The sequence below is a fragment of the Capricornis sumatraensis genome, chromosome 4 (genome assembly GCF_032405125.1).
Source record: "Capricornis sumatraensis isolate serow.1 chromosome 4, serow.2, whole genome shotgun sequence".
NCBI lineage: Eukaryota > Metazoa > Chordata > Mammalia > Artiodactyla > Bovidae > Capricornis > Capricornis sumatraensis.
Genome location: NC_091072.1, coordinates 163,498,667 through 163,525,276, shown reverse-complemented (window position 1 = coordinate 163,525,276; position 26,610 = coordinate 163,498,667). Strand labels below are relative to the sequence as shown.

Below are 26,610 nucleotides of genomic sequence, written 5' to 3'. Positions count from 1 at the left end.
GTGAGTGGCCGGATGCAGGCCAGGCAGGGTCAGTGGGGGACAGTGGGCGGGGCCTTGTGAGAGCAGGTGTGGGCAGAGACCCAGGAGGGGTGCGAGGGCGGCAGGCGGGGAGCTCCTGGCCCCGAGCAGGCAGTGCGCCTGCGGGCCTTGGGCTCAGGGCTGTCCATGCATCAGGACAGGAAGGGGGCGAGGGGCGCTCCACTTCTGGGTGTCTCCAGGGTGGCCAGAGCTGCTGAGGGGGGCCTCCCCTGAGGTGTGGAAGGAAGGGGTTTGCTTGAGAAACTGCGGGGATATCTTACAGACCTCCGGGTGGTCTGAGCTCAGAAGCAGAGGTTTTGTGGCGCCCTCATCAGGAGCGCTGTTGGAGGCGTTACGTCGGGGTGGGGAACAGCCGCTGCTGCCCCTGCATGGTGACAGGCATCCAGAGCCAGCCCCGGGCCCAAGCCTGAGTTTGGGGGACCCTGAGCCACCCGCACTTAGAGCTGTGGACCCAGCTTCCAGGGAGGCCCCTCTTGTGAGGGGGAGAGCACCGCTGCTGTCCGCAGAGGGCGCTCCTGGAAGGATCCGTCTGTGCAGGGCTGAGGACGTTGGGCAGGCAGAGGTGCTGAGGGTGTCCCCGGACCGCAGCCCGGGTAGCACAGGAGACCGGCAGCAGAGGGGGTGCCCGGCTCCGCCTCTGGGCCCGCGGGCAGGTGGATGCGTGGCCGCGGGGGAGGTCCCGGCTGTGAGAGTCCGCTCTGCAGAGGCTGGGGGACGAGGTGGGACGGACGAGGTGTGGGCGAGGTTTGGGCGAGGGGGCAGTGGGGAGAGCTTGGCCCCCCAGAGGGCCACGAGGCAGGAGCCCGGCTCCGCACCTCCGGGCAGGACGTCGGGGCTGAGCGTGGCTGGCGCGCCGAGGGCCCGTCCCCGGCTCAGGCAGAGGGGCGCGGCCTTGTGTGCTTGCAGAGGACTTCCGGCGCACGGTGGCCTCCAGCATCCTGAAGTGGGTGGTCAGCCAGCAGAGCAGCAGGAGCAAGCCAAGGAGCAGGCGGGAGGAGGCCCGCCACTGCGGGGCGAGCGGGAAAGGTGTGCGGGTGGGCGGGGCGGCGGGGCGGGGGCGGGGCTCCCGGGACGCGGCGGCGGCTCTGCCCCGCCCCCAGTCTCAGCCCGCAGAATCCGACGGGAATGGCACTCCTGGCTCACGTCGGAGGCGTGGCCCACTGTGGGATTAGGCCTACAAGACTCAAATTTAAGTCTTTTTTGGTTGTTATTCACTTGAATAGAACAGTTTCAGAGCAAGACGGGAGCAGGAGGCCCAGAGATAGCACATGTACCCTCTGCCCTGCCCCCCCCCACTATCAACATCCCCCCAGACAGTACATTCCTTGTAACCGATGAACCCACAGTGACACGTCATCATCAAAGTCCACAGTCTACGCCAGAGCTTCCTCTTGGTTTGGACAAATGTACTATCACACGTATCCACCAACATAGTATTGTTCAGAGCAGTTCACTGCCCTAAAAATCTGCTCAGTGGTAAAGAATCTGCCTGCCAACGCAGGAGACATGGGTTCCATGCCTGGGTCAGGAAGATCCCCCGGAGAAGGAAAGGGTAACCCGCTACAGTATTCTTGCTTGGGAAAGCCCATGGACAGAGAGGCCTGGTGCGCGACAGTCCATGGGGTTGCAAAGAGTCAGACATGGCTGAGCAACTAAACAGCAATAAAAAGTCCTCCACGGTCAGCCTGTTCACTCCTTCTTCAGCCCTGACAGCTGATCCTTTTATTGCCACCACAGCTCTGCATTTTCCAAGATGTCACAGAGCTGGAATCATAAACTACATGTGATTCAGTCTTCTCTCCTTAGTAACGTGCGTTTAAGGTTCCTCCGTGTCTTTTCATGACCCAGGAGCTCATTTCTCTTTAGCACTGAATAACATTCCCCAGTCTGGATGGACAGTTTGTTCCCCGAGTCATCTACTGATGCCTTGGGCATCCAAGGGCATCTTGGTTGCTTCTGAGTCTTGGCCATTGGCATCAAAGCTGCATACAGAGTTTTGTGCAGCCCTACGTTTTCAACTCACCTGGCAAATACCAAGGAGCATGACCGCTGGATAACATGCCAAGAGCGTGTTTCTTCGTTTGGTGAGAAACTAACTGCCAAACTGCTCCAGAGTGGTCGCTGCCCCGTTTTGCGTTCCCACCTGCAACGATGCGAGCCCCTCTTGCTCCTCGTGCTCACCAGCATCTGGTGCTGTCACTGTTCTGCACCTGATGGGGGCGTAGTGAGGTGAAGTCGCTCAGTCGTGTCCGACTCTTTGCGACCCGTGGGCTGTAGCCCACCAAGCTCCTCCGTCCATGGGATTCTCCAGGCAAGAGTACTGGAGTGGGTTAGTGTCTAATTGTTTTAACTTGCATTCCTCTGACAACACACGGTGGTGAATGTCTTTCAATATACTTATTTATCATCTGTATGTATTCTTTGGTGAGAATTTTTTCAGCCTCCCTCCATTTTTAAGTTGGGGTATTTGTGTTTCACTGAGGACCAAGTGTGTGCTCAGAAGCAGAGGTTTTGTGGCAAGCTCATCAGAAGTGTGGTTTCTCTTCCATCAAGGGGCTGGGAGTCCAGTTGGAGGGGGAGGGGCAGAGAGGGGTGGGCACAGCGTAGTGGGAGGGCAGCTTCCAGAGGGGAAAGGTTACCTGCCCAGACCCACGTGTGGCATCCAGGGTGACTACCCAGAGGCGTGGGACCCCTCACCATGAGGCCTTGAGGTGCAGACAGGTGGGGTGGCCTTTGCCAGTGGTACCCCTAGGGTGCCACTCCATGGGGCAGTGGCCCAGGCTCCACGGGGGCAGGCGGCAGGGGTGGGCGGTGGCCCGGGCTTAGGCCTCCACGGGGGCGGGAGGAGGTCAGGGCTCTCAGTGCCTTGCTTGGGTTTCAGTTCCCGAGGGTGCAGGACCGAGGCTCATGGGCCTGTCGGGGCAGTTCGTGGATGTCGCGTGCAAGGTGTGCGAGGCCTACCTGGGACGGCTGGAGCACGAGGACATCGACCTCACCGAGGACAGCACCAGGGACCTCACAGAGGGCGAGTGGAACGATCTGATCCAGCAGTACTACTCGCTCATCCGGTAAGACGCCTGTTGGCGGGCTCCGGGGCGATGTGAGGGTCGCCCAGAGGGCTCCGGGCGGACTTCAGGGCGTCTGGCGAGGTCTGGCCTCTGGGGCATCTGGGATGCTTTTCTGGGTGTTGGGGTGCGCAGGCCCCAGTAAAATGGCGCCCGGGGTGCCTGTGGGCACTGCTGCCTCCAGCACCTTCCACACCCTTCGTGTCCTTGGTGTCACTCACGCCTGCAGCAGCGTGGGGGCCCCTTCACGGCCAGGCTGCCCGCTGGGCTTGGGCGGTCGGGACTAGCCAGCCATTGTTAGGCCCAGGCCTCCTGACTCCACGATTTCCAATTGCCGCTCGATACCCCCGGACCTGCTGCTCAGGGGCGCGAGCTGTTTTGACGGCTGACAGAGGGGAGCTGCGGCAGAGGCAGGCCAGCACCCTTGGGGAGCGGCGGTCGGCCAAGAGAACAAGGCAGGAAAGCCGCCCTCGTTCTGGAAGGTCTGCCTGCGGCCCGCATGCGCCGTCCCAGGGCTATTTCTGCTGCTTTAGCCCTCCTGCCCTTCTTTTGGGTCGAGTGTTTCCTTTCTTTTCTATGGGCTATGGATGCAGTGCAGGGCATGCCGTGCGCTGACGGCATTTGTCCCGCGGGGTGAAAGTGTGCGAGGCCACAGCGCCTTCGAGTCCCAGCGCCCCCACCCGTGTGGCTGTGGAAGTGCACCTCCACGGGGTCACGCAGACGTGACTTCTGCTCAACACGAGACCTGGTCACGCAGACGTGACTTCTGCTCAGCTCGAGACCTGGTCACGCAGACGTGACTTCTGCTCAGCTCGAGACCTGTGAGATTTACCCGCCGGTTAGTTAGCGCCGAGTCCCGTTCCATCCCCTGACCGCAGGGTGCTCGCTCCTGCTCCTGCTCCTGCCGCGGAGGGGCAGTCAGACACCAGTTACCGCCAGGCTTAGACGATTTCCAGACTGGTTCTGCAGCTCCACGAGCCAGCGGCAGTGTGGGTGCATCACCCACCCCCCACGACGTCGACACACACCGTCACACTCTGGTCTCCCTCCTCGGTCGTCTCCTGTGCTCTCGCTTTGCGCTTCTCTGATGACTGGTGAACCCAGGTTCATGTGCTTATCGGCCATTTGGACCTCTTTTCTCATGACCTGCCTATTCTAATCTTTTGATCTTCAAGGAGAAAGAAGTGAGTGCTCTGTTTATAAACCTGATTTATCGCCTTTGTTGGAGATGTGTACTAAGTGTGCCGTCTCCTAGTGCATGACTTGTCTTTTTACCTCTTAATGGTATTTTTTGATGAGGTCCACTGTTAATTTTTCCCTATAATGGTAAGGCCTTTAGAGTCCTGGTTAACCGAACAGTGTCTACTCCACATCATGAAGATGCTGCTTTATGATTTCTTCTACGTGCTGTGGTCTTCCCTGGTGGCTTAGATCGTAAAAAATCTGTCTTCAGTGCAGAAGACTCAGGTTTGATCCCTGAGTAGGGTGGATCCCCTGGAGAAGGGAATGGCTATCCACTCCACCATTATTTTTGCCTGGAGAATTCCATGCACAGAGGGGCCTGGCAGACTACAGTTCATGGGTTCGCAAAGACTTGGACAGAACTGAGTAACTAACAATCAGTTCAGTTCAGTTCAGTCTCTCAGTCATGTCCAACTCTTTGCAACCCCGTGGGCTGCAGCACACCAGGCCTCCCTGTCCACCACCAACTCCCGGAGTTTACTCAAACTCATGTCCGATGAGTCGGTGATACCATCCAACCATCTCATCCTCTGTCATCCCCTTCTCCACCTGCACTCAATCCCTCCCAGCATCAGGGTCTTTTCCAATGAGTCTGTTCTTCACATCAGGTGGCCAAAGTATTGGAGCTTCAGCTTCAGCATCAGTCCTTCCAGTGAATTTTCAGGACTGATTTCCTTTAGGATGGACTGGTTGGATCTCCTTGTAGTCCAAGGGACTCCCAAGAGTCTTCTCCAACACCACAGTTCAAAAGTATCAATTCTTCAGCCCTCAGCTTTCTTTATAGTCCAACTCTCACATCCATACATGACCAATGGAAAAACCATAGCCTTGACTAGATGGACCTTTGTTGGCAAAATAATGTCTCTGCTTTTTAATATGCTATCTAGGTTGGTCATAACTTTTCTTCCAAGGAGTAAGCGTCTTTTAATTTCATGGCTGCAGTCACCATCTCCAGTGATTTTGGAGCCCCCCAAAAATAAAGTCTGTCACTGTTTCCACTGTTTCCCCATCTATTTGCCATGAAGTGATGGGACCAGATGCCATGATCTTAGTTTCCTGAATGTTGAGTTTCAAGCAAACTCTTTCACTCTCCTCTTTCACTTTCGTCAAAAGGCTCTTTAGTTCTTTGCTTTCTGCCATAAGGGTGGTGTCATCTGCATATCTGAGGTTATTGATATTTCTCCTGGCCATCTTGATTCCAGCTTGTGCTTCTTCCAGCCCAGCGTTTCTCATGATGTACTCTGCATAGAAGTTAAAGAAGCAGGGTGACAATATGCAGCCTTGTCCTACTCCTTTCCCGATTTGGAACCAGTCTGTTGTTCCATGTCCAGTTCTAACGGTTGCTTCTTGACCTGCATACAGATTTCTCAGGAGGCAGGTGAGGTGGTCTGGTGTTCCCATCTCTTTCAGAATTTTCCACAGTTTATTGTGATCCACACAGTCAAAGGCTTTGGCATAGTCAACAATACATGCTTTACTGTTTTTCCTTTCACTTTTAGGCTTTTGTGATTAATCTTAATTTCTGTGTGAGGTAAGAGATAAGCATTAAGGTTCCTTTTTGTATAGAATGGACATGAATTTTGCTCGAACTGGCTTTTGGCCCCGATGAGCCCTGGTCTGTTTTGGTGTCTGTCTCATGCACACTTGAATACAACGTGTATCTGCGTTGCTAGGTGGTGTGTTCTTAAAAAATATCAGTGAAGTCAGGTTAGTTATTTAAACCTAAACTCTTGCCGATTATTTTACCTGCTTGTTCTCTGAGTTACTATGAGAGCTGAGTTTAAACCTCTGATTGTATTTGAGACATTAATAGACATAAAGAGGATATTTCACAATAAGGTGATTCCATCAAAGGAATCAACACAATCTGGAGTGGAATGTAGTGGATACCGTGACAGAATATGTAAAACAAATAATCGCAGAATTAAAAAGAAAGTAGAAATGAAACTGATTTTTGTGTGCTGACTTTATATTCTGCTACTTTGCTGAGTTTACTTATTAGCTGCTCGACTTTGGGGAGAGTTTGAGAAGAACTGGTAGAAACCGTCCTTTAGCCGTTTGGTTGGCCTCACCAGGGAAGCCGCCGTCTCTAGAGCGTCTTTTGCTGGGAGGGCTTTAGCTGCTGATTCACCCCCTGGGTGAGTACGCGTGCTTGGTCGCTCAGGCGTGTCCGACTCTGTGTGACCCCACGGACTGTAGCTCACCAGACTCCTCCGTCCATGGGATTCTCCAGGCAAGAATACTGGAGTGGGTTGCCATGGTCTTCTCCAGGGGATCCTCCTGACCCGGGGATCGAACCCGCGTCTCTTGTGTCTCCTGCATTTGCAGGTGGGATATTTACCACTGGGCTTCCGTGGTGGCTCAACTGGTAAAGAATCCGCCTGCAATGTGGGAAACCTGGGTTTGATCCCTGGGTTGGGAAGATCCCCTGGAGAAGGGAAAGGCTACCCACTCCAGTATTCTGGCCTGGAGAATCCCATGGACTGTATAGGGTCCAAAAGGGTCGGACACGACTGAGTGACTGCCGCTCCCTTAGCTCACTGCTGGCGCCGCCTGGGAGGCCCTTGGCGAGGGTAGGGCCTTCATGTTTTCTGTGTCCACATGATTTAGTTCTGTCAGGTTCGATGTTTCTCAGAATTGGTGTAATTCATCCAGGTTATCCAGTTTGTTCCTGTACAACTGTCCATAATACTCTTTTATGACCTTTTTTATTTTTGTAAAATCAATAGCAATGTCCCCGGTGTCATTTTTGCCTTTAGTAATTTGAGTTTTCTCTGTCTTTCTCTTAGTCCTCCTAGCTAAAAGTCCATCTGATTTGTTGATCTAGCCAACTCTTGGTTTTATCACTTTCTCTATGGCTTTTCTATTTTGGTTAATTCTGCTCTAGTCTTTATTATTTTCTTCCTTCTGCTAGCTTTGCGTTTAGTTTTTTTTTTCTTTCTAGTTTCTTAAATTGTAAAATTAGATTATTGATTTGAGACTTTTCTCGTTTTTTAATGTAAGCGTTAGTTGCTCAGTTGTGTCTGACTCTTCGTGACCCCATGGACTGTACCCCGCCAGGCTCCTCTGTCCATAGAAATCTCCAGGCAAGAGTACTGGAGTGGCTTGCCATTCCCTTATCCATTTTAATGTAAACCTTATAGCTGTATGTTTTCCCGTTTGTACTATTTTTGCTGCACCTCATAAGTTTTGGGCACCAAGGAAGCCCAAGACTAATCTACAGACTCGTTGTAACCCCAATCAAAACCCATGCAGGGCTTCGCCTGCCCTGGGGGGAAACGATAGAAGGAGCTGACAAACTGAATCTGAAATTTATTTGGAAATACCCTGGTGGCTCAGCGGTAAGGGATCTCCCTGCCAGTGCAGGAACGGAGGTTCGATCCCTGGGTCAGGAAGATTCCTGTGGAGTAAGAAGTGGTAATGCACTCCAGCATTCTTGCCTGGAAAACCCCATGGACAGAGCAGCCTGGCGGGCTACAGTCCAGGGGGTCACAGAGAGTCAGACACGACTGAGCGGCTGCACAGCAACAGCAGCAGACGATGCACAAAAAACCAAAAGCACTGCAGTCAGGAAAAACAAAGCTAAGGCTTAGGCCCCATATTTGAAGACCAGCTGTAAATCCACAACAAGTAAGACAGCGTGGTGTTGCAGTGAGGTAGGTGAGTAGGCCCGACATAGCCCCTCACACATCTGAGCGCTTACGTTCCAAGTGTCGCTGGGTTCAGTGAGCAAGGGTCAGTCTCTCCTTTAAATGGTATCTGAGCAATTAACATCCTTATGAAAAGACAGAGTGCCTTGAATCCTGCCTCAAAATGTACACAATTAATGTGAGATGTGGCATGTAAAAGTTTTGAAAATTAACAAAACATTGGAGTATATCTTCATGACAGCAAGCAAGGCAAACATTTCTCAAGTAGTTCACCAAAAGCACTAACCGTAATTTAAAAGTTGATAAATTGTCCTTTATTGACATTAAGAACTTGGTTTATCAAAAAACACCACAAAGAGAATGAAAAGACAAGCCATAGACGTGAGGAACATATTTACAGCACAGATGTCCAACAGAGGCCCCAGAGCCAGGATACGGAAGAAATGCTCATGCAGAGACATCACTTTGCTGACAAAGGTCTGTCGGGTCAAGGCTGTGGTTTTCCCCATAGGCATGTGTGGATGTGAGAGCTGGACCATCATGAAGCTTGAGCCCCGAAGAACTGATGCTTTTGAACTGTGGTGTTGCGGAAGACTCTTGAGAGTCCCTTGAACTGCAAGGAGATCCAACCAGTCCATCCTAAAGGAAATCAACCCTGAATATTCATTGGAAAGACGGATGCTGAAGCTGAAGCTTCAATACTTTGGTCACCCGATGCTAAGAGCCGACTCACTGGAAAAGCCCCTGATGCTGGGAAAGATTGAGGGCAGGAGGGGAAAAGGTGACAGAGGATGAGATGGCTGGATGGCATCACTGATTCGATGGACGAGTTTGAGCAGATAGTAGAGGACAGGGAAGCCTGGCGTGCTGCAGCCCCTGGGGTCACAAACAGCTGGACACGACGGAATGACGGAACAACAACAAATCCCCGTAAACCAGTGAGAACAGCCCCTCTGGACACGTCACAGAAAAAGACACCAAATTGTCAATCAGCACATGACGAGACAGCATCGCTGGACTCGTGGTCAAGAGATGCCACTGTACACCAACCAGAATGGCTGAAAGCTCAGCCAAGATGCGCAGTGGCTAGAGCCTTATCCGCTGCGGGATGGGGAATGGGGAGTGGAAACCTGTGCAGCCTGTCTAGAAAAGCCTTGGGCGCGTCTTACCCCTTTAGGTGCCTACATGCCCTGTGACACAGCTCTGCTGCGCTTGGGCATTTGTCTGAAGGGAAATGAAAACACACCTTTGGAGAAACTTCATTCCTAACCTAGAAACCACCAGTTCAGTTCAGTCACTCAGTTGTGTCCAACTCTCTGCGATCCCATGGACCTCAGCACGCCAGACTTCCCTGTCCATCACCAACTCCCAGAGCTTGCTCAAACTCGTGTCCGTCAAGTCGGTGATGCCATCCAACCATCTCATCCTCTGTCATCCCCTTCTGCATCTGCCTTCCATCTTTCCCAGCATCAGGGTCTTTTCCAATGAGTCACTTTTTCGCATCAGATGGCCAGAGTATTGAAGTTTCAGCTTCAGCATCAGTCCTTCCAATGAATATTCAGGACCGATTTCCTTTAGGATGGACTGGTTGGATCTCCTTGCAGTCCAAGGGACTCTCAAGAGTCTTCTCCAACACCACAGTTCGAAAGCATTAATCCTTCGGCGCTCAGCTTTCTTTATAGTCCAACTCTCACATCCATACATGACTACTGGAAAACCATAGCTTTGACTAGACGGACCTTTGTTGGCAACGTAATGTCTCTGCTTTTTAATATGCTGTCTAGGAACCAACAGTGTAAGGGACTTGCTGCTGATGCCTGCAATACCACATGCTACTGAGCAAGGCACCCCCTGGTATGAAGTTCAAGGCTAGGAGGCGTCCACACGGGAGGAGGCAGAAGGGTCGAGTACCCGCGGTCTCCAGGGCAACCTCTTGAGGGGCTGCAAGTGATCGCATCTGGGTCTCATTGCCTCTCCGTGAGCACCTGTGTAAGAAAGGGCCGCCCTTGGCCCGCAGTCCCAGGAGCAGCCAGAAGGTGGCAGCAGCGTACCCCCACACCCGCCGCCGAGCGCGGCACCTGCCGGACTGTGGAGCAGGCTAGGGAACCCGGGGCAGTCAGCCTGCTCAGTACTCCTTTCCTTCCATGTTGAGGCGACCACGTGAGGTCCACCCACGTGGTGTGCGTGTCATCAGGACCAGAAGGGCAGGTGCGGGCCCTTTCTTACCGTCGGCATCTGAGGGGACAGTGCTTGTTCTTGGTGACTATGGGGTGTCTGGGCCTAGAGCTTGGCCAGGTTCCCACCATGGGCTGGACGCCCCCTTCCTCGCACTCCCTGCCCTCGGGGGGAGGTGACAGTCTTCCTTCTGTGATGCACAAACTACCTCCTGCCCAGGGGCCACGGCGAGAGACTGAGGCTCGGGGTGCTCTGGGGAGAGACCGTGGGGACCCTCCCGAGGAATGACCAGCCCCGTCTTCCTTCTGAGCCCCGTCAAGTCTGCATGCATGTCACCAGCGTCCGCTGGGCCCCTGGGCGGCTCTGCCCCTGGCCAGCAGGGTGGGCTTTGGGGGACCTGCCTCGTTTGACGCAACGTCAGGTCTGGCCTCTGCTGCCGGATGGGAGGGCTCAGGACCACAGGGGACTCACACCTGCTTCCACCGGGTCTGGTCTTCACCCTGGGGTCAGGCAGAGCGTGTGCACCGCCAAGGCAGGCCAGGGCTCCCTTTCAGTGTGTCCTGTTAGAGCCAGGGAGGCGAGGCGCCATCTGACCCGTCACCCGCATCCCTTGCACCAGCGAGCCTCCTGCTTCCTCACCCGCGACCGTGGCTCCTCGCTGTGGGGGCCTCTCCCGCACCACTGGGGACCCCACATCACTTCCCCCTCCCAGTTGCCCTCCTCTCCCCTGTAGGGTGGCTACAACATTGCGCACACACCTGCATGTCCCAGAAAGTTCCTTCCCCACGCCAGGGCGTCACGGGGGCGCAGCAGGCGGGAGCCCAGCAGCCTAGGCTGCAGTCCATCCTTGCAGGGGGCGTGTTGTGGCCAGGGCGGGGGGGGTGGGGGGGGCGGGTCCATGATGCAAGCACTAACCCCACGCAGACACTATGCCATCCGCCGCCCTCACCCACCTGTTGAGGTGTCTTCCTGAGCCGGCCCCGTGGCTACCGTGAGCTCGTGGCCGTGAGCCAGTCTGACTGACAGTAAAGCCCACGGGACACTAAGCTGGGCCCTGGTCCTCTGCCACGGGGAGCTTGGCTTCCCCATGCGGGCCTGCAGCGCCCACCCTGACGTGGGGGTCCCCAGCACAGGGACCCTGGCTTTCGGCTCCCAGCACCTTGTCTGGGCCCAGGCACAGCACCCAGGGGTGTCCCTGCAGTCTGATCCTCAAGTAGGCGGTCCCCCCCTCCCTGCAGGCCACGTTCCCAGGCGGCCCTCGGGTGGGCAGGGGCACATTCCAAGGCCGCCTCCCACCCTTCCCTCGGGGCGGCCGCCCTCAAGACCTGACGGGCTTCTGGATCTTGCTTTGTAGTGGCGAGGCCTTCATCCCCAGTTCCAGGAATCACTTTTCCCAGTGCCAGGCTCTGCTGAACAAAATCACCTCTGTGAACCCTCAGACCGAGATCGACGGGCTTCGGAACATCTGGATCATCAAGCCTGCGGCCAAGTCCCGCGGCCGAGGTGAGTCTCAGCCAGGCGCCTGTGTGGACAGCCAGCCTGGGGGCGGGGGCTGGGTGCTGGGCTCCCTGCGGGCGCCAGACTCACTGGTCCCAGGTAGCAGGTGTCCCAAGACCCTGCTCATCACAGCTTCTGTTCTGTTTTGCCAAGTAATTAAGATTAATTAGAACATTCCATCGCTGCTAGACTAGAGGGAGATCCCTGTGTCCAGCATCTGGGGGGCCTGGTCCTTGGGTGGTCCTGAAACCCCGGGAGGTGCCCGTCCTGCGCCCCTCGTGAACCCTGGCCCTGGTGACCCCTGTCTCCAGCTTCTCACTTCTTCCTGTGTCACAGCTGTGACCGCGTCCTCTTCTTTATCCCTATTGGTAATGTGGGTTCTTCATTTAAAGTAGAGTTTGAAGGTGATTTTCTAATCTTACAAGCGCTCTCAAAGAACCATCTTTCAGTTGCATTTTTTTCTGTCTTCCTGTGAGGGATTATTCCCCTGGGTGCTGACTGAAATGCTGAGCTTATTTATTCCCGAATGTCCTTCTGCAGCTTAGAAATCTTCAGGCTGTGGAGATGCCTTCACAGCACCACCTTGCCTGCGTCCTCTTGTTCAGGTCACGGGATGTCCTCTCTCGCCTAAAAAAGAGACATTACCTGATGTCTAGCTAAGTGGATATTACCTTTTGTTTGCATATTCTATTTGCCCCTCGGGTTATTTGAGGAGTTTTATCATTGTAAATTCATAAGCATTTACTTATGTGATTTTTAAAAATCTTTATTGGTGATAATGTGTGACATTCCTACATTCAGTCCTGAACATCTCCCATCCTGACGCCTTCTCTTTCTTGGGCTTCCGCCTGCTCTCAGCCTGCACCCCTGGGCCGGGGCAGGGCCCCCCGGCTCTGTCCTGAGCCCAGACTTTCCTCGTGCTGGCCACACTGCCCCCTCAGGGACGCTCCACAGGCTGCTCAGACCCTGCCGGTCAGAACTGAATGAGCCTGTTCTGCCTGGTCACTGGCTGTGCCCCAGCCCCTTCCCCTACCCTGGTGCCCCCCGACCCCTGCCCCGCCCCACAGCCCTGCGCCCCACACCCTATCTCCCAGCCCGGTGCCCCCATCCTGGTGTCCCCACCCCCTCCGCCCCACCCAAGTACCGCCACCCCCGACCCCTGTTCCAGTGCCCCCACCCCTGACCTCAACCCCTGACCCCACCCCGATGCCTCTGGTCCCTGACCCTACCCGTGACCCCCACCCCGATGCCCCCGCTCCCTGACCCCTGACCCTGACCCCCACCCTGTGCCCCTGCTCTTCTCGGTCCAGGACAATGTCAGGGATCTGCAGCTTCATGCTGGACTCTGGTTTCAGGATGGCAAGGTTTCAACCTGCCGTCACAGAAGAGCCAGGTCTCTGTTCTGTGAGGAAAGCTCCCTCCTGTCCTTTGCCCCTGGCCTTGCAGGTGGCATCCCCCACCCACCCCAAGAGCCAGACTGTGCCCATATCACGGCAGCTGCCTCACGGCCAGTCACGTCTCCTCACGCTTGTCCATCACAGGAGGCAGGGAGGATGGGGGGCGGTACTTTGCCTCGCCACGCAGTTCAGCTTCAGCAGTGTCCCAGCAAGGAAAGCAAGCGAGGGCTTGCGGCCTGTCGGCGACTTTAAACGCCGCAGCCCAGGGACCCCAACCCCCTCCTCCCCGACCGCCCCGTCTGTCCGATCACCCTGGGTGTGAGCCTCCTGGGCCCTCGGAGCCCCTGGAACAGCCCAGCGCTGCCTGCTGGTTTCCCTGAGGCCACAGGCCACCCGCCCCCGGCTCCCCGCCGCCACCCCCGCCCCCCACCTCACCCCCGCCCCCCGCGCCCCGCTCCCCCCACCCCGTCCAGGGCTCTGCCAGCTGCCGCCTCCTCACAGGGCCTCTGTCTGCAACTCTGCCCTCCTTGACCTCACGTCTTCTCTGAAGCCCCGGGCTGGCCTCGCGGGGCGTGAGCAAGGGGGCTGCCCTGGCTGCGGCCTTGACCGCGAGGGCAGGGCCCCTGCGCCGTGCCCCTGGGGGTCCATGGGCAGCACGCTGGGGCTCGGGGCTGAGCGGTGGCCTCTTGCAGACATAGTGTGCATGAACCACGTGGAGGAGATCCTGGAGCTGGTGGCTGCAGACCAGCCACCCGCCAAGGACAACAAGTGGGTGGTGCAGAAGTACATCGAGACGCCGCTGCTCGTCTATGACACCAAATTCGACATCCGGCAGTGGTTCCTGGTCACCGACTGGAACCCACTGACCATCTGGTTCTACAAGGAGAGCTATCTGCGCTTCTCAACGCAGCGCTTCTCCCTGGACAAACTGGACAGGTTGGTGGGGTCAGCTTGGCACTATTCAGGGCGGGTTCCCACCAGCACCAGAGTGCCAGGCTGGTCTCATGTGTCTGGTGGGGCACTGGGTCCTGGCTGGGGCCAGGGAGGTTCTGCAACCTCCCTCTGCAAGGGGCGGGTTCTGGCCCCCTGCCCATCAAAGCCAGGGCCCTGCATCCCCAGGAGGCATGTATGTTCTCCAGGAAATCCTAAAAGCGCCGTCTGCCACGTGCTTGGGGGCACCGGCTGGCATGGAGCCACACTCTGTGGTGGCTGCCACTGCCCCTCTGCTGGGGAAGCTGAGGGGCCAACCGTGCTCTTGCGCTGACCCTCGTGGGCCGCGCTCGGGGTGCACACCCTGCTTCTTGTATCTGTCTTATGGGTCACAGGCGGGCCCCCCAGCCAGAACCAAGTGGCAAAGGATGCGCTCAAATGAAAATGACTGACAGGATGCATGTATGTTACAATCTCGTATAGATGCTATTCAGCTTAAATCTTATTTAGGACAAGGCCAGGGTGTAAATGAATCCGCTGAAATTTTCGGCTTGTGAATCTCTCTCTCTTGGGGGCGCCAGCCCTCCCCCAGCAGCAGGAGGGAAACAGCTCCTAGGGTGAGACTTGCCGGCGGCCCCTCGTTGGTGGCCCGGGGCTGGTGGGCTTCTACGCAGACCTCCCCTCCCCCAACGGGGCCCCCCCAGGTTGAACAGGAGAAGGGGACCCCTTAGGGACCCACCTGTAGCCGCCCTACGCTAGTGGGCAGTGTCTGTGGGAGGGGCTGGGGTGGTGTTTCAGGCGGGGCTTTGGGCGGAGTAGGGGCGGGGCCTCGGGTCGGCGCCTCCGGTCGGGGCGGGGCCTCGGGCGGAGTCGGGGCGGGGCCTCGGGTCTGGGGCGGGGCCTCCGCGTCTCTGCCCGCGGGAAGGAGAGGGGACTGAGCAGCTGACACCTGACCCCAGCCTTGCCCCGCAGCGCCATCCACCTGTGCAACAACTCTATCCAGAAGCACCTGAAGAACGACAAGGACCGCAGCCCCCTGCTGCCCTGTCACAACATGTGGACCAGCACCCGATTCCAGGAGTACCTGCAGAAGAGGGGCCACGGGGCCGTGTGGAGCAGCGTCATCTACCCGTCCATGAAGAGGGCCATCACCAACACCATGAAGGTAGCTCAGGGCCACGTGGAGCCGCGCAAGAACAGCTTCGAGCTGTACGGCGCTGACTTCATTCTCGGGCGCGACTTCAGGCCCTGGCTGATCGAGATCAACTCCAGCCCCACCATGCACGCGTCCACGCCTGTCACAGCGCAGCTGTGCGCGCAGGTGCAAGAGGACACCATCAAGGTGGTGGTGGACCGCAAGGCCGACCGAAACTGCGACATCGGCAACTTCGAGCTGCTATGGAAACAGGTGCGGGGGGTCAGGCACCTCTCCCGCTGGGCACCTCGGGGTGGTCTCTCCGCTCATCCCGGGGGGTCTCACGCGGCCCAGCTGGCCTTTGCCATTGTTGCAACCTCTCATCCCCAGGCACCTCCTCCTCTGTGGTACCAGGCAGGACAGGGGTCCCTCTAGGCCATTCCTCTTCTCTCCTGAGGTGTCCTCCCTCCTCCTGGGGTGAAGATCCAGCCTTCCTTCGTGGGTCTTTCCAGGGGGCTGCTCCCCTGGGGAGCCCTCCTGCAGGCGGGGCAGCAAGACCCTGCGACCTGGCCTCCCTGGGGTGCGGGGACCCAGGGTCAGGGTTAGAGTTAGGGAAGTGTGGCTGGGGCTACTCCCTGAGGCCTCAGACCTGACTGAAGACTGGGAAAGGGCCTGCCGGCTCCCCTGACCTCGCCCTCCTGTCCCCAGCCTGCAGTGGAGCTGCCCACGTTCCAGGGCTCCGACTTGCTCGTGGAAGGCGTGGGCATGAGGAAAGCCAGGAAACAGATGCCAGTGACCCCCAGCTTTGACTTTGTGCCTCCGCTCTCGGACATCCATCCGCTGAAACAGAGATGCCCCTCAGCCATGCTGGACCTGGCCCGGGGACCCCCACCCATGGCCCTGCACCAGGAGTTGAACCTGAAAGATGGGAAGGTACCTCCTTGCACCTTGCCTGTGCACTTACACAGACTGGTGGAGAGGAGTGCTAAAGCCAAGAGTGGCCACAGGGCGTCTGGCGGGAAGGTCGAGCTCCCCTCCTGCACCTCTCAGCACTCAGACAGTAAGGCCCCCCGCCCCGCTCTCGCCAAGGCCGAATCCGACAGACGCTCGGATCCAGACTCATTACACGTGCACCCACTGCCCTCCGTGCTTCCGAGTGTGAAGACAGCGGACGGTGCTCCGTTTCAGCCACCCAGACCACCAGGTACAGTGCGGAGCTTGCGCCTGTGCAAGCCTGGGGTCCGTATCTTCCAGGGCAGGGCAGGGCCTCTGGTCTGGGCACTGGCCTGAGCTCGGAGCACCTGGGCCTGGTCAGGTTGTCAGGACAATGGGGGCCTGCTGCAGCAGTTCCGGGGCCCTCTGAACACCAAGTGCCCTGCACAGGACCAGCTGGGCGACAGCCTTTGCCCCTCTGCCTGGGGGATGCGGTGTCAGTGAGGGGCTGCGTTGGAGATTTGAATAACGCCGCCTGCTGGGGGCAGGTGGTGGCCGGCACAGGGCCCCGTGCTGTTTTCTGAAGCTTCTGATGGAACAGACCACGTGTGGCCCAGGAGCCTGGCCTGGGGGTGGGCTTCGAGCACAGGTAGACAGATGTGGGCAGTCCCAGGTCTCTAGGGGTGGGCTGTCTGCAGCCCAGAGCTGTTCCCAGCGGTTCTGGCGCCCACATGTGGCCGAGAGAGTAACTGCAGCCATGGCCCCGCCTGCTCCGTCCCAGGTGCACCCCCTCCACAGACTCACCAGGACACTTGCGCCGGCTGTGTTCCCGCCACCCAGCTGGGTTCTCAGTGTGTCTGTCTCTCTCTCCCCGGCACTGACAGCCTCTCGGCCATCTGTCTGTCTCCCTGCAGATCGTAAACTCTCAGGGGCCGCGTTCTTGCTGCTCCCCCACCCCCCGGGCTGTGCTGGACAGTTCGCACATGCTCAGTACACGCGCGAATCGCCCCCTAGGATCACCAGCTCCAGGCACGAGGAGCCAGTGCTTTCAGAGCTGGCAGGGCCCTCGGAGGCCACGTCCAGTCTCACCCGCTTTCCTCACTCCGTGTCCAGTCTGGCACCGAGGTCCGTCAGCCCTGCCACTTGGCAACTCACCTCTCCGTGAGGGCAGTTCCCACTTTTTTTCTGTAATACACTGTGCTTCCTCCAGGCATCTTCCTAGGAGTGAGTGTCAACTAGACACACACACCTTCAGCCTAAAAAGCAGTGTTAGCTGCTGTAGCAAAGTCCCTCAAAGTTGGTGGCTCAGACCACATTTTTTCGGAAGACCAGAGGTCCAAAACCGCGGTGTTGGCAGGGCCAGGCTCTTGGAGCCTGGAGAGCCTGCTGCCTCTTCCAGCTTCTGGCGGCCACTGGCAGTCCTTGCTCCTTGGCTTACGGACACATCACGCCAGTCTCTGCCTTGCTTCACACGGTGCTCTTTCTGTGTGTCGCTCTGTCCAGAGTTCTCGCTCTTTCAAAAGGACAGCAGTTGTTGGGTTGGGTCTCACCCTCCTCTGATGTGACCTCATTTTACCCTGATTGCATCTTCAAATAGGTCAATTCCAAGAGTCCAGGTGGCCGTGAACTTAGGGGGCGGGTACAGTGGGCACTGAAAGCACGGCCAGAGGGACCGCGTGTTGACCACGGTCGTGCTGAGCCTCGGCTCCCTTTGGTGCCAACACTTGGTGCTGACGGGGGTCTTGTTCGCCTCCGGAGGAGGTGATGGTGTGCCTTTGCTTTCTTCTGTTTACTAACAAAAGGGCTTGTTTTCAGACACACACCAGCCATCTAGGTCTCCTCTCCTGCAGAGCGGGTCTCGGTCTGATTGTCCTTAGGATCGCAGATCTTTCTTGCTGGTGTAATCTACTCTCGGATTCTCCTCCTTTTTCAGTTGATTTGTGTGGCAAACACTGTCTCGCACGTTGTGACTTGTCTTTTCGCTCCTCGATGGTAACTTTGGATATAAAGCCACGGTGTTGTTGTACTTCAGTTGCTTAGTCGTGTCCAGTTCTTTGTGATCCCGTGGACTGCAGTCTGCCAGGCTCCTCTGTCCATGGAATTCTCCCAGGCAAGAATACTGCAGTGGGTAGCCATTCCTCCTCCAGGGGATCCTCCTGACCCAGGGATCAGACTTGAATCTCCTGCACTGGCAAGCTGTTTCTTTACCACTGAGCCACCATGGAAGCAAAAGTCAGCTTAACTTTTAATGAAGTCCAGTTGGTCAAGCTTTTCCTCCAGGTGGTGGTTTTTGCGGCTCGGCTCCTTACCCCGAGGCCGTGAAGACCTCCTCTTCTGGGAGCACTGTTGTGGCTCATACATTTCCTCTCTTGAGTGCTCGGGAGGCAGGTGGTGGGAGAGGGAGACCCCAGTTCACCACCGCCCCCCCACCCCCCCACCCCCGCGCCGCTCACCTGCAGGCCCTTCTGGGCTCTTGGTCGGCTCCACTGGTTGGTTTGTCTGCCCTGTAGCTTTGCCGAATGTCTTCATGCTGGTCAGACAAGTCCTATAACCTTGCTTCCCTTCCTTGAAAATGACTGGGCTATTCTTGATCCCCTATGCTTCCATTCAAGTTACAGGATTAGGTTGTCAAGCTCTACCAACATAATTTTTGCAGTTAAAATTTTTTTAATGTTTATTGATATTAAAGCCATCAGTTCGGTGAGAACTGACTTCTTTACGTTATTGAGTCTTCGAATCTATGAATGTGATATACCTACTTATAAATAAATCCTTTAATGCCTTTCATAAGCTCTTAGATGTCTTTGCCATGGTATTGCGCTTTTTCCTGTTGGATTTAGACTTACATATATTTTATTTTGTATTCTATTTTAAATAGTATCAAACTTAAAAATATTTTCCTACAAATTGTGGCTGGTTGACAAAGAAGAAATTGATTTTTGTGAGTGGATTTTTTTTGAAAATCCGACTATCTGGCTATCATTTCTATGAGTTCATTAATATATTTGAAAATTGTATTTGTAACATAGACAATTATATCGGCTAGTGAGTTTTCCTTTTCCCTGCAACCATCGTAGCTTCCATGTCTTTTTCTTATTTCATTGACTGTAGGACCGTGCTCACCCATTCACTTTTCTCGTCCCATTGGGTCTTAGGCGCACGCGTCCTGATTAATAGTGCTTCTTGGTTCATGACGTAGTTGCATGGTTCGTCCTCGCATGGCCTACTTTTATTTAGACCATTTTGATAGTGTAATTAGAACTTGCACACAGGTTTTAATTTGGGTTTTAATGTGGCCAAAGTTATCAATCTTTCTTTTAGTCAGTGTTATTTTGACTCAAGGAATTTTTCCTTACCTTGAGGTTTAAAACTTTATTTACCTACATTTACTACTAACAGTTTCAAATTTTGTTTTTGACATACAAGCCCTAATCCATCTGGAGTTGACTTTTGTATATGTTGTGAGGAAAGAATCAAATTTTATTTTTGTCTGTGTAGATAATTTTTCAATTATTTATCGAAAAACTCATTTCTATCTTCTTGTGAAAGTAGTGTTGCACGTGTGTATGTGGGTGTGTATTCCTGGGGTCTCTGCTCTGTCCCACGGATGAATTTGCCGCCCTGCCCCAGGGCCACACTTGTCCGTGTTTTCCGGTGGGACAAGTTTCCTCTCTGCTCGTCTTTGCAAGAATCTTGGTCGTTCTTGACCTCATTCTCTTCTATATAAATGTCATAATTGTTTTATCAAGTCCAACAAAAATCCTGTTGAGATTTTTGTTGGGTTTGCATTGAATTCCTAGATCAATTTGGGGGAAATGGATAAATTAATGAAATCGCGTCTTGTGTTCATGAACAGAACATGTCTCTCCGTTGACTTAGATCTTTGTTTTCTATTTTTTAATGTTTATTTCCATTCATTTGCTTATTTGGCTGTGGGGTCTTAGTTGCAGCGCGCAGGATTTTTCAGTTGCGGCATGGGACATCTAGTTCCCTGACCAGGGACTGAACTGAGCCCCTGCATTGCGAGCTCAGAGTCTTAGCCATTGCACCGCTGGTAAAGTCCCTAGATCTTCTTTAAATTTTAGAATTTCCGCATCAGAGAGTATATACATCGTCCATTTGATTTTTTGTTACTTGATATTCAGATACTACTGCACACAGTGCCATCTCTCTATATAAATTTTCTCACTGTTTCTTGCTCACGCATAGGATGAAATTGATTTCTGTATTTTAATTTTCTATCTGCACATTTCTAAACTCTGCTGTTATTTCTGAAAATTTGCGTGTTTCTTCTTTGAGTTTCTATGTATAATTGTTCTACTTAAATAATTATATCATATGCAAGTTCAGTTCAGTTCAGTCACTCAGTCGTGTCTAACTCTTTGCGACTCCATGAACCGCAGCACGCCAGGCCTCCCTGTCCATTACTAACTCCCAGAGTCCACCCAAACCCATGACCGTTAAGTCGGTGATGCCATCCAACCGTCTCATCCTCTGTCGTCCCCTTCTCCTCCTGCCCTCAATCTTTCCTAGCATCAGGGTCTTTTCAAATGAGTCAGCTTTTTGCATCAGGTGGCCAAAGTATTGGAGCTTCAGCTTCAGCATCAGTCCTTCCAAAGAACACCCAGGACTGACCTCCTTTAGGATGGACTGGCTGGATCTCCTTGCAGTCCAAGGGACTCCCAAGAGTCTTCTCCAACACCACACTTCAAAAGCATCAATTCTTTGGTGCTCAGCTTTCTTTATAGTCCACCTCTCACATCACATGACCACTGGAAAAACCATAGCCTTGACTGGACAGACCTTTGTTGGCAAAGTAATGTCTCTGCTTTTTAATATGCTGTCTAGGTTGATCATAACTTTCCTTCCAAAGAGTAAGCATCTTTTAATTTCATGGCTGCAATCACCATCTGCAGTGATTTTGGAGCCCAGAAAAATAAAGTCAGCCATTGTTTCCACTGTTTCCCCATCTATTTGCCATGAAGTGATGGGACCAGATACCAGTTTTCTGAATGTTGAGCTTTAAGCCAACATTTTCACTCTCCTCTTTCACTTTCATCAAGAGGCTTTTTAGCTCCTCTTCATTTTCTGCCATAAGGGTGGTGTCATCTGCATATCTGAGGTTATTGATATTTCTCGCGGCAATCTTGATTCCAGCTTGTGTTTCTTCCAGTCCAGCGTTTCTCATGATGTACTCTGCATAAAAGTTAAATAAGCAGGGTGACAATATACAGCCTTAATGTACTCGTTTTCCTATTTGGAACCAGTCTGTTGTTCCATGTCCAGTTCTAATTGTTACTTCCTGGCCTGCATACAGGCTTCTCAAGAGGCAGGTCAGGTGGTCTGGCATTCGCATCTCTTTCAGAATTCTCCACAGTTTATTGTGATCCACACAGTCAAAGGCTTTGGCATAGGCAATAAGGCAGAAACAGATGTTTTTCTGGAACTCTCTTGCTTTTTCCATGATCCAGCGGATGTTGGGAATTTGATCTCTGGTTCCTCTGCCTTTTCTAAAACCAGCTTGAACATCTGGAAGTTCACAGTTCAGTATTACTGAAGCCTGGCTTGGATAATTTTGAGCATTACTTTACTAGCGTGTGAGATGAGTGCAGCTGTGTGGTAGTTTGAGCATCCTTTGGCATTGCCTTTCTTTGGGATTGGAATAGCTTTGTATTAATGTCTCCCACCTCAATCTTTTTGCCCCTAATATCTTGTCTTATTGTACCTCTAGGACTTCCTACATAATATTTAGCACCATTGTTGAATTCCTGATTTTAAAGGGAATGTTTCTAACATTTTCTCATTTATAATGACATTTTCTGTAAGTCTTAACAAAGCTATAGATGTGATATATAGATATAAATGTATGCATACTCCAGCATGTTAAAGTATTTTATTTCTAATCTTTATGAAGAATGTTTACTGTGAGTGTGTAATGAATTGTCTCAATTTTTTTGCATCTATGAGGTTATAAGTTTTTTCTTCTTATTAGGATTAAAATGGTAAATAACATCAACAGGTTTTCCTTTTTCTAAGAAGTTGCCTATAGCACCTAACATCAATCAATTTTTTAATGTTAAACCAACCTTGCATTCCAGGAATGATCCTAACTTGGTCTGATGTTGAGTTTGACATATAGGGCTGGTTTTGCTTTCTTGCATGTAGTTGAAATTGGTTCTCAACTACAGTTTACTTACATTTTTTCTAGTTCAGACTATTACAAATAGTGCTGTTGTGAACAATCCTGAATTTGATGAACATGTATTCATCTTTCTGTAGGAATGGAATTGCTGGGTCAGGCATTCAGCTTTGGTTGGCACTCCCAAGGAATTTCCCCGGAGTGTATGAGTCTTCCAGTTACTCCGCAGTCTTCCAACAGTAGATATTCTCTGTCCTTTCATTTTAGCCACTCTAAGATTTGGCACTTTCACTGCTGTGGGCCCAGGTTTGATCCCTGTGGCACTCCACTCCAGTACTCTTGCCTGGAAAATCCCATGGCCAGAGGGGCCTGGTGGGCTGCAGTCCATGGGGTTGCAAGGAGTCAGACACGACTGCGTGACTTCACTTTCATTTTTCACTTTCATACATTGGAGAAGGAAATGGCAACACACTCCAGTGTTCTTGCCTGGAGAATCCCAGGGATGGGGGAGCCTGGTGGGCTGCCGTCTCTGGGGCCGCACAGAGTCAGACACGACTGAAGTGACTTAGCAGCAGCAGCAGGGAAATAAGATCTTGCAAACTGCCTTCATAGTCAAGAAACAAATTTTAGCACCTTTTAATATTGACAGTGCAGCTCAACATACTCTTGAAAAGGATCTTTTTGTATTTGATTTGACAGATTTTTCTGTAACCTATTCCTACTGACTTGTAGGAGTTCTGTATATATTCTGGATACAAGTCCTTTGATGGGTATATATGTTGGTATATATATTAAAGATGTCTTTTCTCATTCTGTGATTTGCCTTTCAGTCTCTTAATAGTATCTTTTCATGCACATAAATTAATTGCAGTATACTCCAATATGTTGTCTTTATGATTAGCAATTATGTTTTCTGTTTGTGAAATCTTTGCCTACCTCAAAATCATAAAAAATAGTCACTTCTGTTTTCATCGTCAAGTTGTATGGTTTCACCTTTCACATTTAGAGGTGTATTCCACCTGGAACTGTTTCTGTGTGCTGTGACGTAGGAATCAGGACTCCCGGGTTTTGTATAGACTTTCAGCTGACGCCGTGTGAGCGCTGCGTCCGTCATGCTGGTTGTGTTGTTCTGGCTTCGGAGTCTACCCTGTCCCAGCTGTCTGCTTTCCTATCTTTATCAGCTCAGGTCTCTGCAGCAATGATGTCGCAGAACAGACACACCTCCTCCCCAGCCTCAGCGGTGTTTCTTCAGCAAGCACCTGCTTCTCCCACACCTTCAGGTCAGCTGCAGGGGTGCTGGGCTCCACCAGGGAGGCTGAGCCGGGCTCCAGGCTGCGCAGCGAGCTCTGATCCACCCCACGTGTCTCCCCTCCTGGGCGAGCAGCTCCCCTGGGTGTCGTCTTCACAAGGCAGATGGTATCCGCTTGAGAGTTCGAGTCAGGCACATCTGCCCAGTGACTGAGGAAGGGCACTCCTCAGAGGGAGAGGGGGAGCGGGCATGGTCAAATGCGCCGCAGGCCGCCTTCGGGCCGTCAGGATTCACCCTCCTTTTGCGAAGAGCACCACGCGCCACCGCCCCTCCAACAGCCTCCCCAGCCACAGAGGCAGGCTCCGAGGCCGGGATCTCGGGATTCCACACCACCCTTCTTCACCTGGACACTCGTGAGCCAGAGACAAGCCTTCCAGGCCGGGAGTCGCGTTCCCCTCCCCGTGAGCGTGGCTGTTGCTTGGATGCTGGCACAAGACACGTGACTCCCGGGTCAGAGACGAAGGCTCAGCACTCCTGGTGACCGCAACTCCAGCCTGTCTGGGGCAGTCCTGCAGAGTGATGACCATGGCCAGGAGGCTGGCGCACACACGGGGCCTGCATCACGGCTGGGAACGGTGAACTTGGCCCACTCGCTGCTTTTTCAGGAAGCAGTAAGAAGCCTGGGAGGAGATGCCACCTCACCTGAGACGCGGCCCCGGTGAAGGCTGCTCAGGGCCTTGCTCGGCCAGACGCACCTCCAAGGAGAGCACAAAAGACCGAGGGCCCTCTCCCAACCAGAGGCGCCTGCGTGCACGCGTGCATGTGTGCGCGCACACACACGCATGCACACACGCACACCCCAGAGTGGGCCCTGCACAGGGCGTCGAGTGCACCCGAATCACCCCACAAGACGCCACGGCCCCTTCTGTCGGGGAAGGGGACTCTGTGCCACGATTAAACCCCTTGATCCATTTTCCGCGAGGCTTGGCTCTGCCCCTTCTCCCCATCGTCGTCCACTCCCGTGTTTGGTTTCAAGACGTATCTTTCTCTCTGTCCGCCTGGGACTCCGGTACCAATCCATGCTCACCCCCCGACCCCCGACCCCAGGAGCCTCCTGCCCTGCCTGCCCCTTCTGAGTGCCTGGCAGAGCGCGAGGCAGCCGCCGTCGGCTTGGTGGGGGCTGCGCCCCTGTCGGTCCATCTCCCTGCAAGTGTCTCCCTTTTGTCTGTGGCTGGAGAGCGGATGAGAGCCAGGCTCCCCAGCGAGGCTCTGCCGGCTCCGCGGTGCTCCGCCCCCTGGATTCTGCCGCCGCCTCCTGGCGGGCCGCCTCCCCGTACTCAGGTCCCTAGGCTCGGCCACCACACGGAGGGGCAGGACACCACTGCTGCCCTGACCCTGGCCCTCTCTCTCCCGGGGCCCACTTGGGTCCAAGGAGGCGACTCTGCTGGGCTTAGGCGCCTCCTGCCCGTCGTAGGAGTCAAGCTTTCTCCTGCAGCCGCTCGGAACGAGCATCCTCCGGGACTGCTCGGGGTGCACCCATCCTCGAGAGTCGCTCCAGAGAGGCGCCTGGCTGTGCCCACAGGGCACACGTGGCCCCCTGACGTTTGCCTCGGTGTCAGTCCCGCTGGGAGGGGAAGGCGTCAACCTCCTGCAGCCCCCCGGCCTCCACCAGCTGGTTCCCAAGCCCACAGCACCTATTAGATGCTGTTGAGAGGACCTCCGCGTGTGTCCGGGCGGGTCTGCGCTGCTGGGACGGCGCGGGGTGGAGCTCGAGTGAAGCGAGTCATCAGGTCACGCCGCTGCGGAGGAGGCGGGCAGGCGGCCAAGCTGCACTTGCTTCCAGGCTACCGGCCGGGCTCCCGCCAGAACTGCAGGATGCTCACCCCGCGTCGCTGGCTGCCTGGGGCGTGTTTGTCTCGCGACAGCCAGGCAGCCGGGCCAGCATGGTCAGCCTCCACCCCCGGTCCGTGGGTGGCAGCAGGTCACGGGCTAGGCCCGGCCAGCAGCAGGGGACATCGCTCTGCACAGTGGCTGTCTGGGCCCTCGGGTTCCCATGTGTGTGTTAGGGTCAGCCTGTCAATCGCAGGAGTAACAAAACAGAGAGACGCAGAGAAGGAAGGAGCGCTCAGGCACTCAGTTGCGGGCGACTGTGACTGCATGGTCTGTAGCCTGCCAGGCTTTTCTGTCCATGGAATTTTCCAGGCAAGAATACTGGAGTGGGTGGGCTTTTCCTACTCCAGGGGGTCTTCCAGACCCAGGAATCGAACCGTGTCTCCTGCCCTGAAGGCGCATCCTTTACTGTTCAACCACCCGAGAAGCCCAGGGAAGGCTGGGGGAGGGGGGAGCTGCCAGGATTTTGACTGGGGTCGCCTTGAATCTGCAGAGGGGAGAACGGATGTCTTTCTCACACTGAGTCTTTCGAGTCAGATCAGATGTACTCCTTTTAATGAGGCTGCCTTTCACGCTCTCTGGACCATGCTTGGTGGTTTTTCAGGGCAGCAGTCTGGCACACCTCCCATCGCATTTCTTTTCTGGCTGCTTGATGCTTTCAGTGCCGCGGAGCAGGGGCCTGGAGAGCAGGGACAGTTCTCTCTGGAAGGCCTCCTGTGCCCCTTCCCACTCTGTCCTCCCAGCGTGGGGTGGCCGCTCTCTGACTTCCATCAGCCTAGGCTGTCCAGCCACGCGTGGACCCCCCAGAACACGCTCACCCGTGCCGGCCTCTCTGGCCTTGGGGGTACCCGGACTTCTCATTACAGCGGCTTCTCTCGTTGCGGAACACGGGCTGTAGACATGCAGGCGTCAGCAGGTGTGGTGCACAGGCTGGTTGCTCCGCAGCATGTGGGATCTTCCCAGACCAGGGATCAAACCCATATCCCCTGCACTGGCAGCTGGATTCTTATGCACTGTACCACTAGAGAAGTCCCACGCTTAAGTCTGAATCCGTGCAGCTTTGAAGTAAGTTTTGAAAAGCAGTAGCTAAATTCTCTGATGCTGTTTCCTGCCCAGGATCTCCCGGACTGTTCTGTCTTCTGAATTTCCTTTTACATTTTAGAATCAGCTTGCAGATTACTACAGAGACAGCCTTGAGGGAATTTGACTGCAGTCGTGACAAATCTTTCCTTCTTTTGCCTTTTCATACTGTTCATGGGGTTCTCAAGG

At 54.4% G+C, this 26,610-nt stretch overlaps 1 protein-coding gene across 1 annotated transcript in view; it reads left to right on the top strand.

The window, feature by feature from the left end:
* The window catches only part of TTLL8 (tubulin tyrosine ligase like 8), a 60,339-nt gene that overhangs the window by 14,441 nt on the left and 19,288 nt on the right, over positions 1-26,610 (top strand). The window contains exons 8-15 of the mRNA XM_068971569.1: positions 946-1,077; positions 2,921-3,107; positions 11,526-11,674; positions 13,758-14,001; positions 14,968-15,403; positions 15,839-16,334; positions 16,446-16,559; positions 16,978-17,175. Coding sequence (XP_068827670.1) covers positions 946-1,077; positions 2,921-3,107; positions 11,526-11,674; positions 13,758-14,001; positions 14,968-15,403; positions 15,839-16,334; positions 16,446-16,559; positions 16,978-17,175 — 1,956 coding nt within the window. The remainder of the gene's footprint in view (positions 1-945; positions 1,078-2,920; positions 3,108-11,525; positions 11,675-13,757; positions 14,002-14,967; positions 15,404-15,838; positions 16,335-16,445; positions 16,560-16,977; positions 17,176-26,610) is intronic.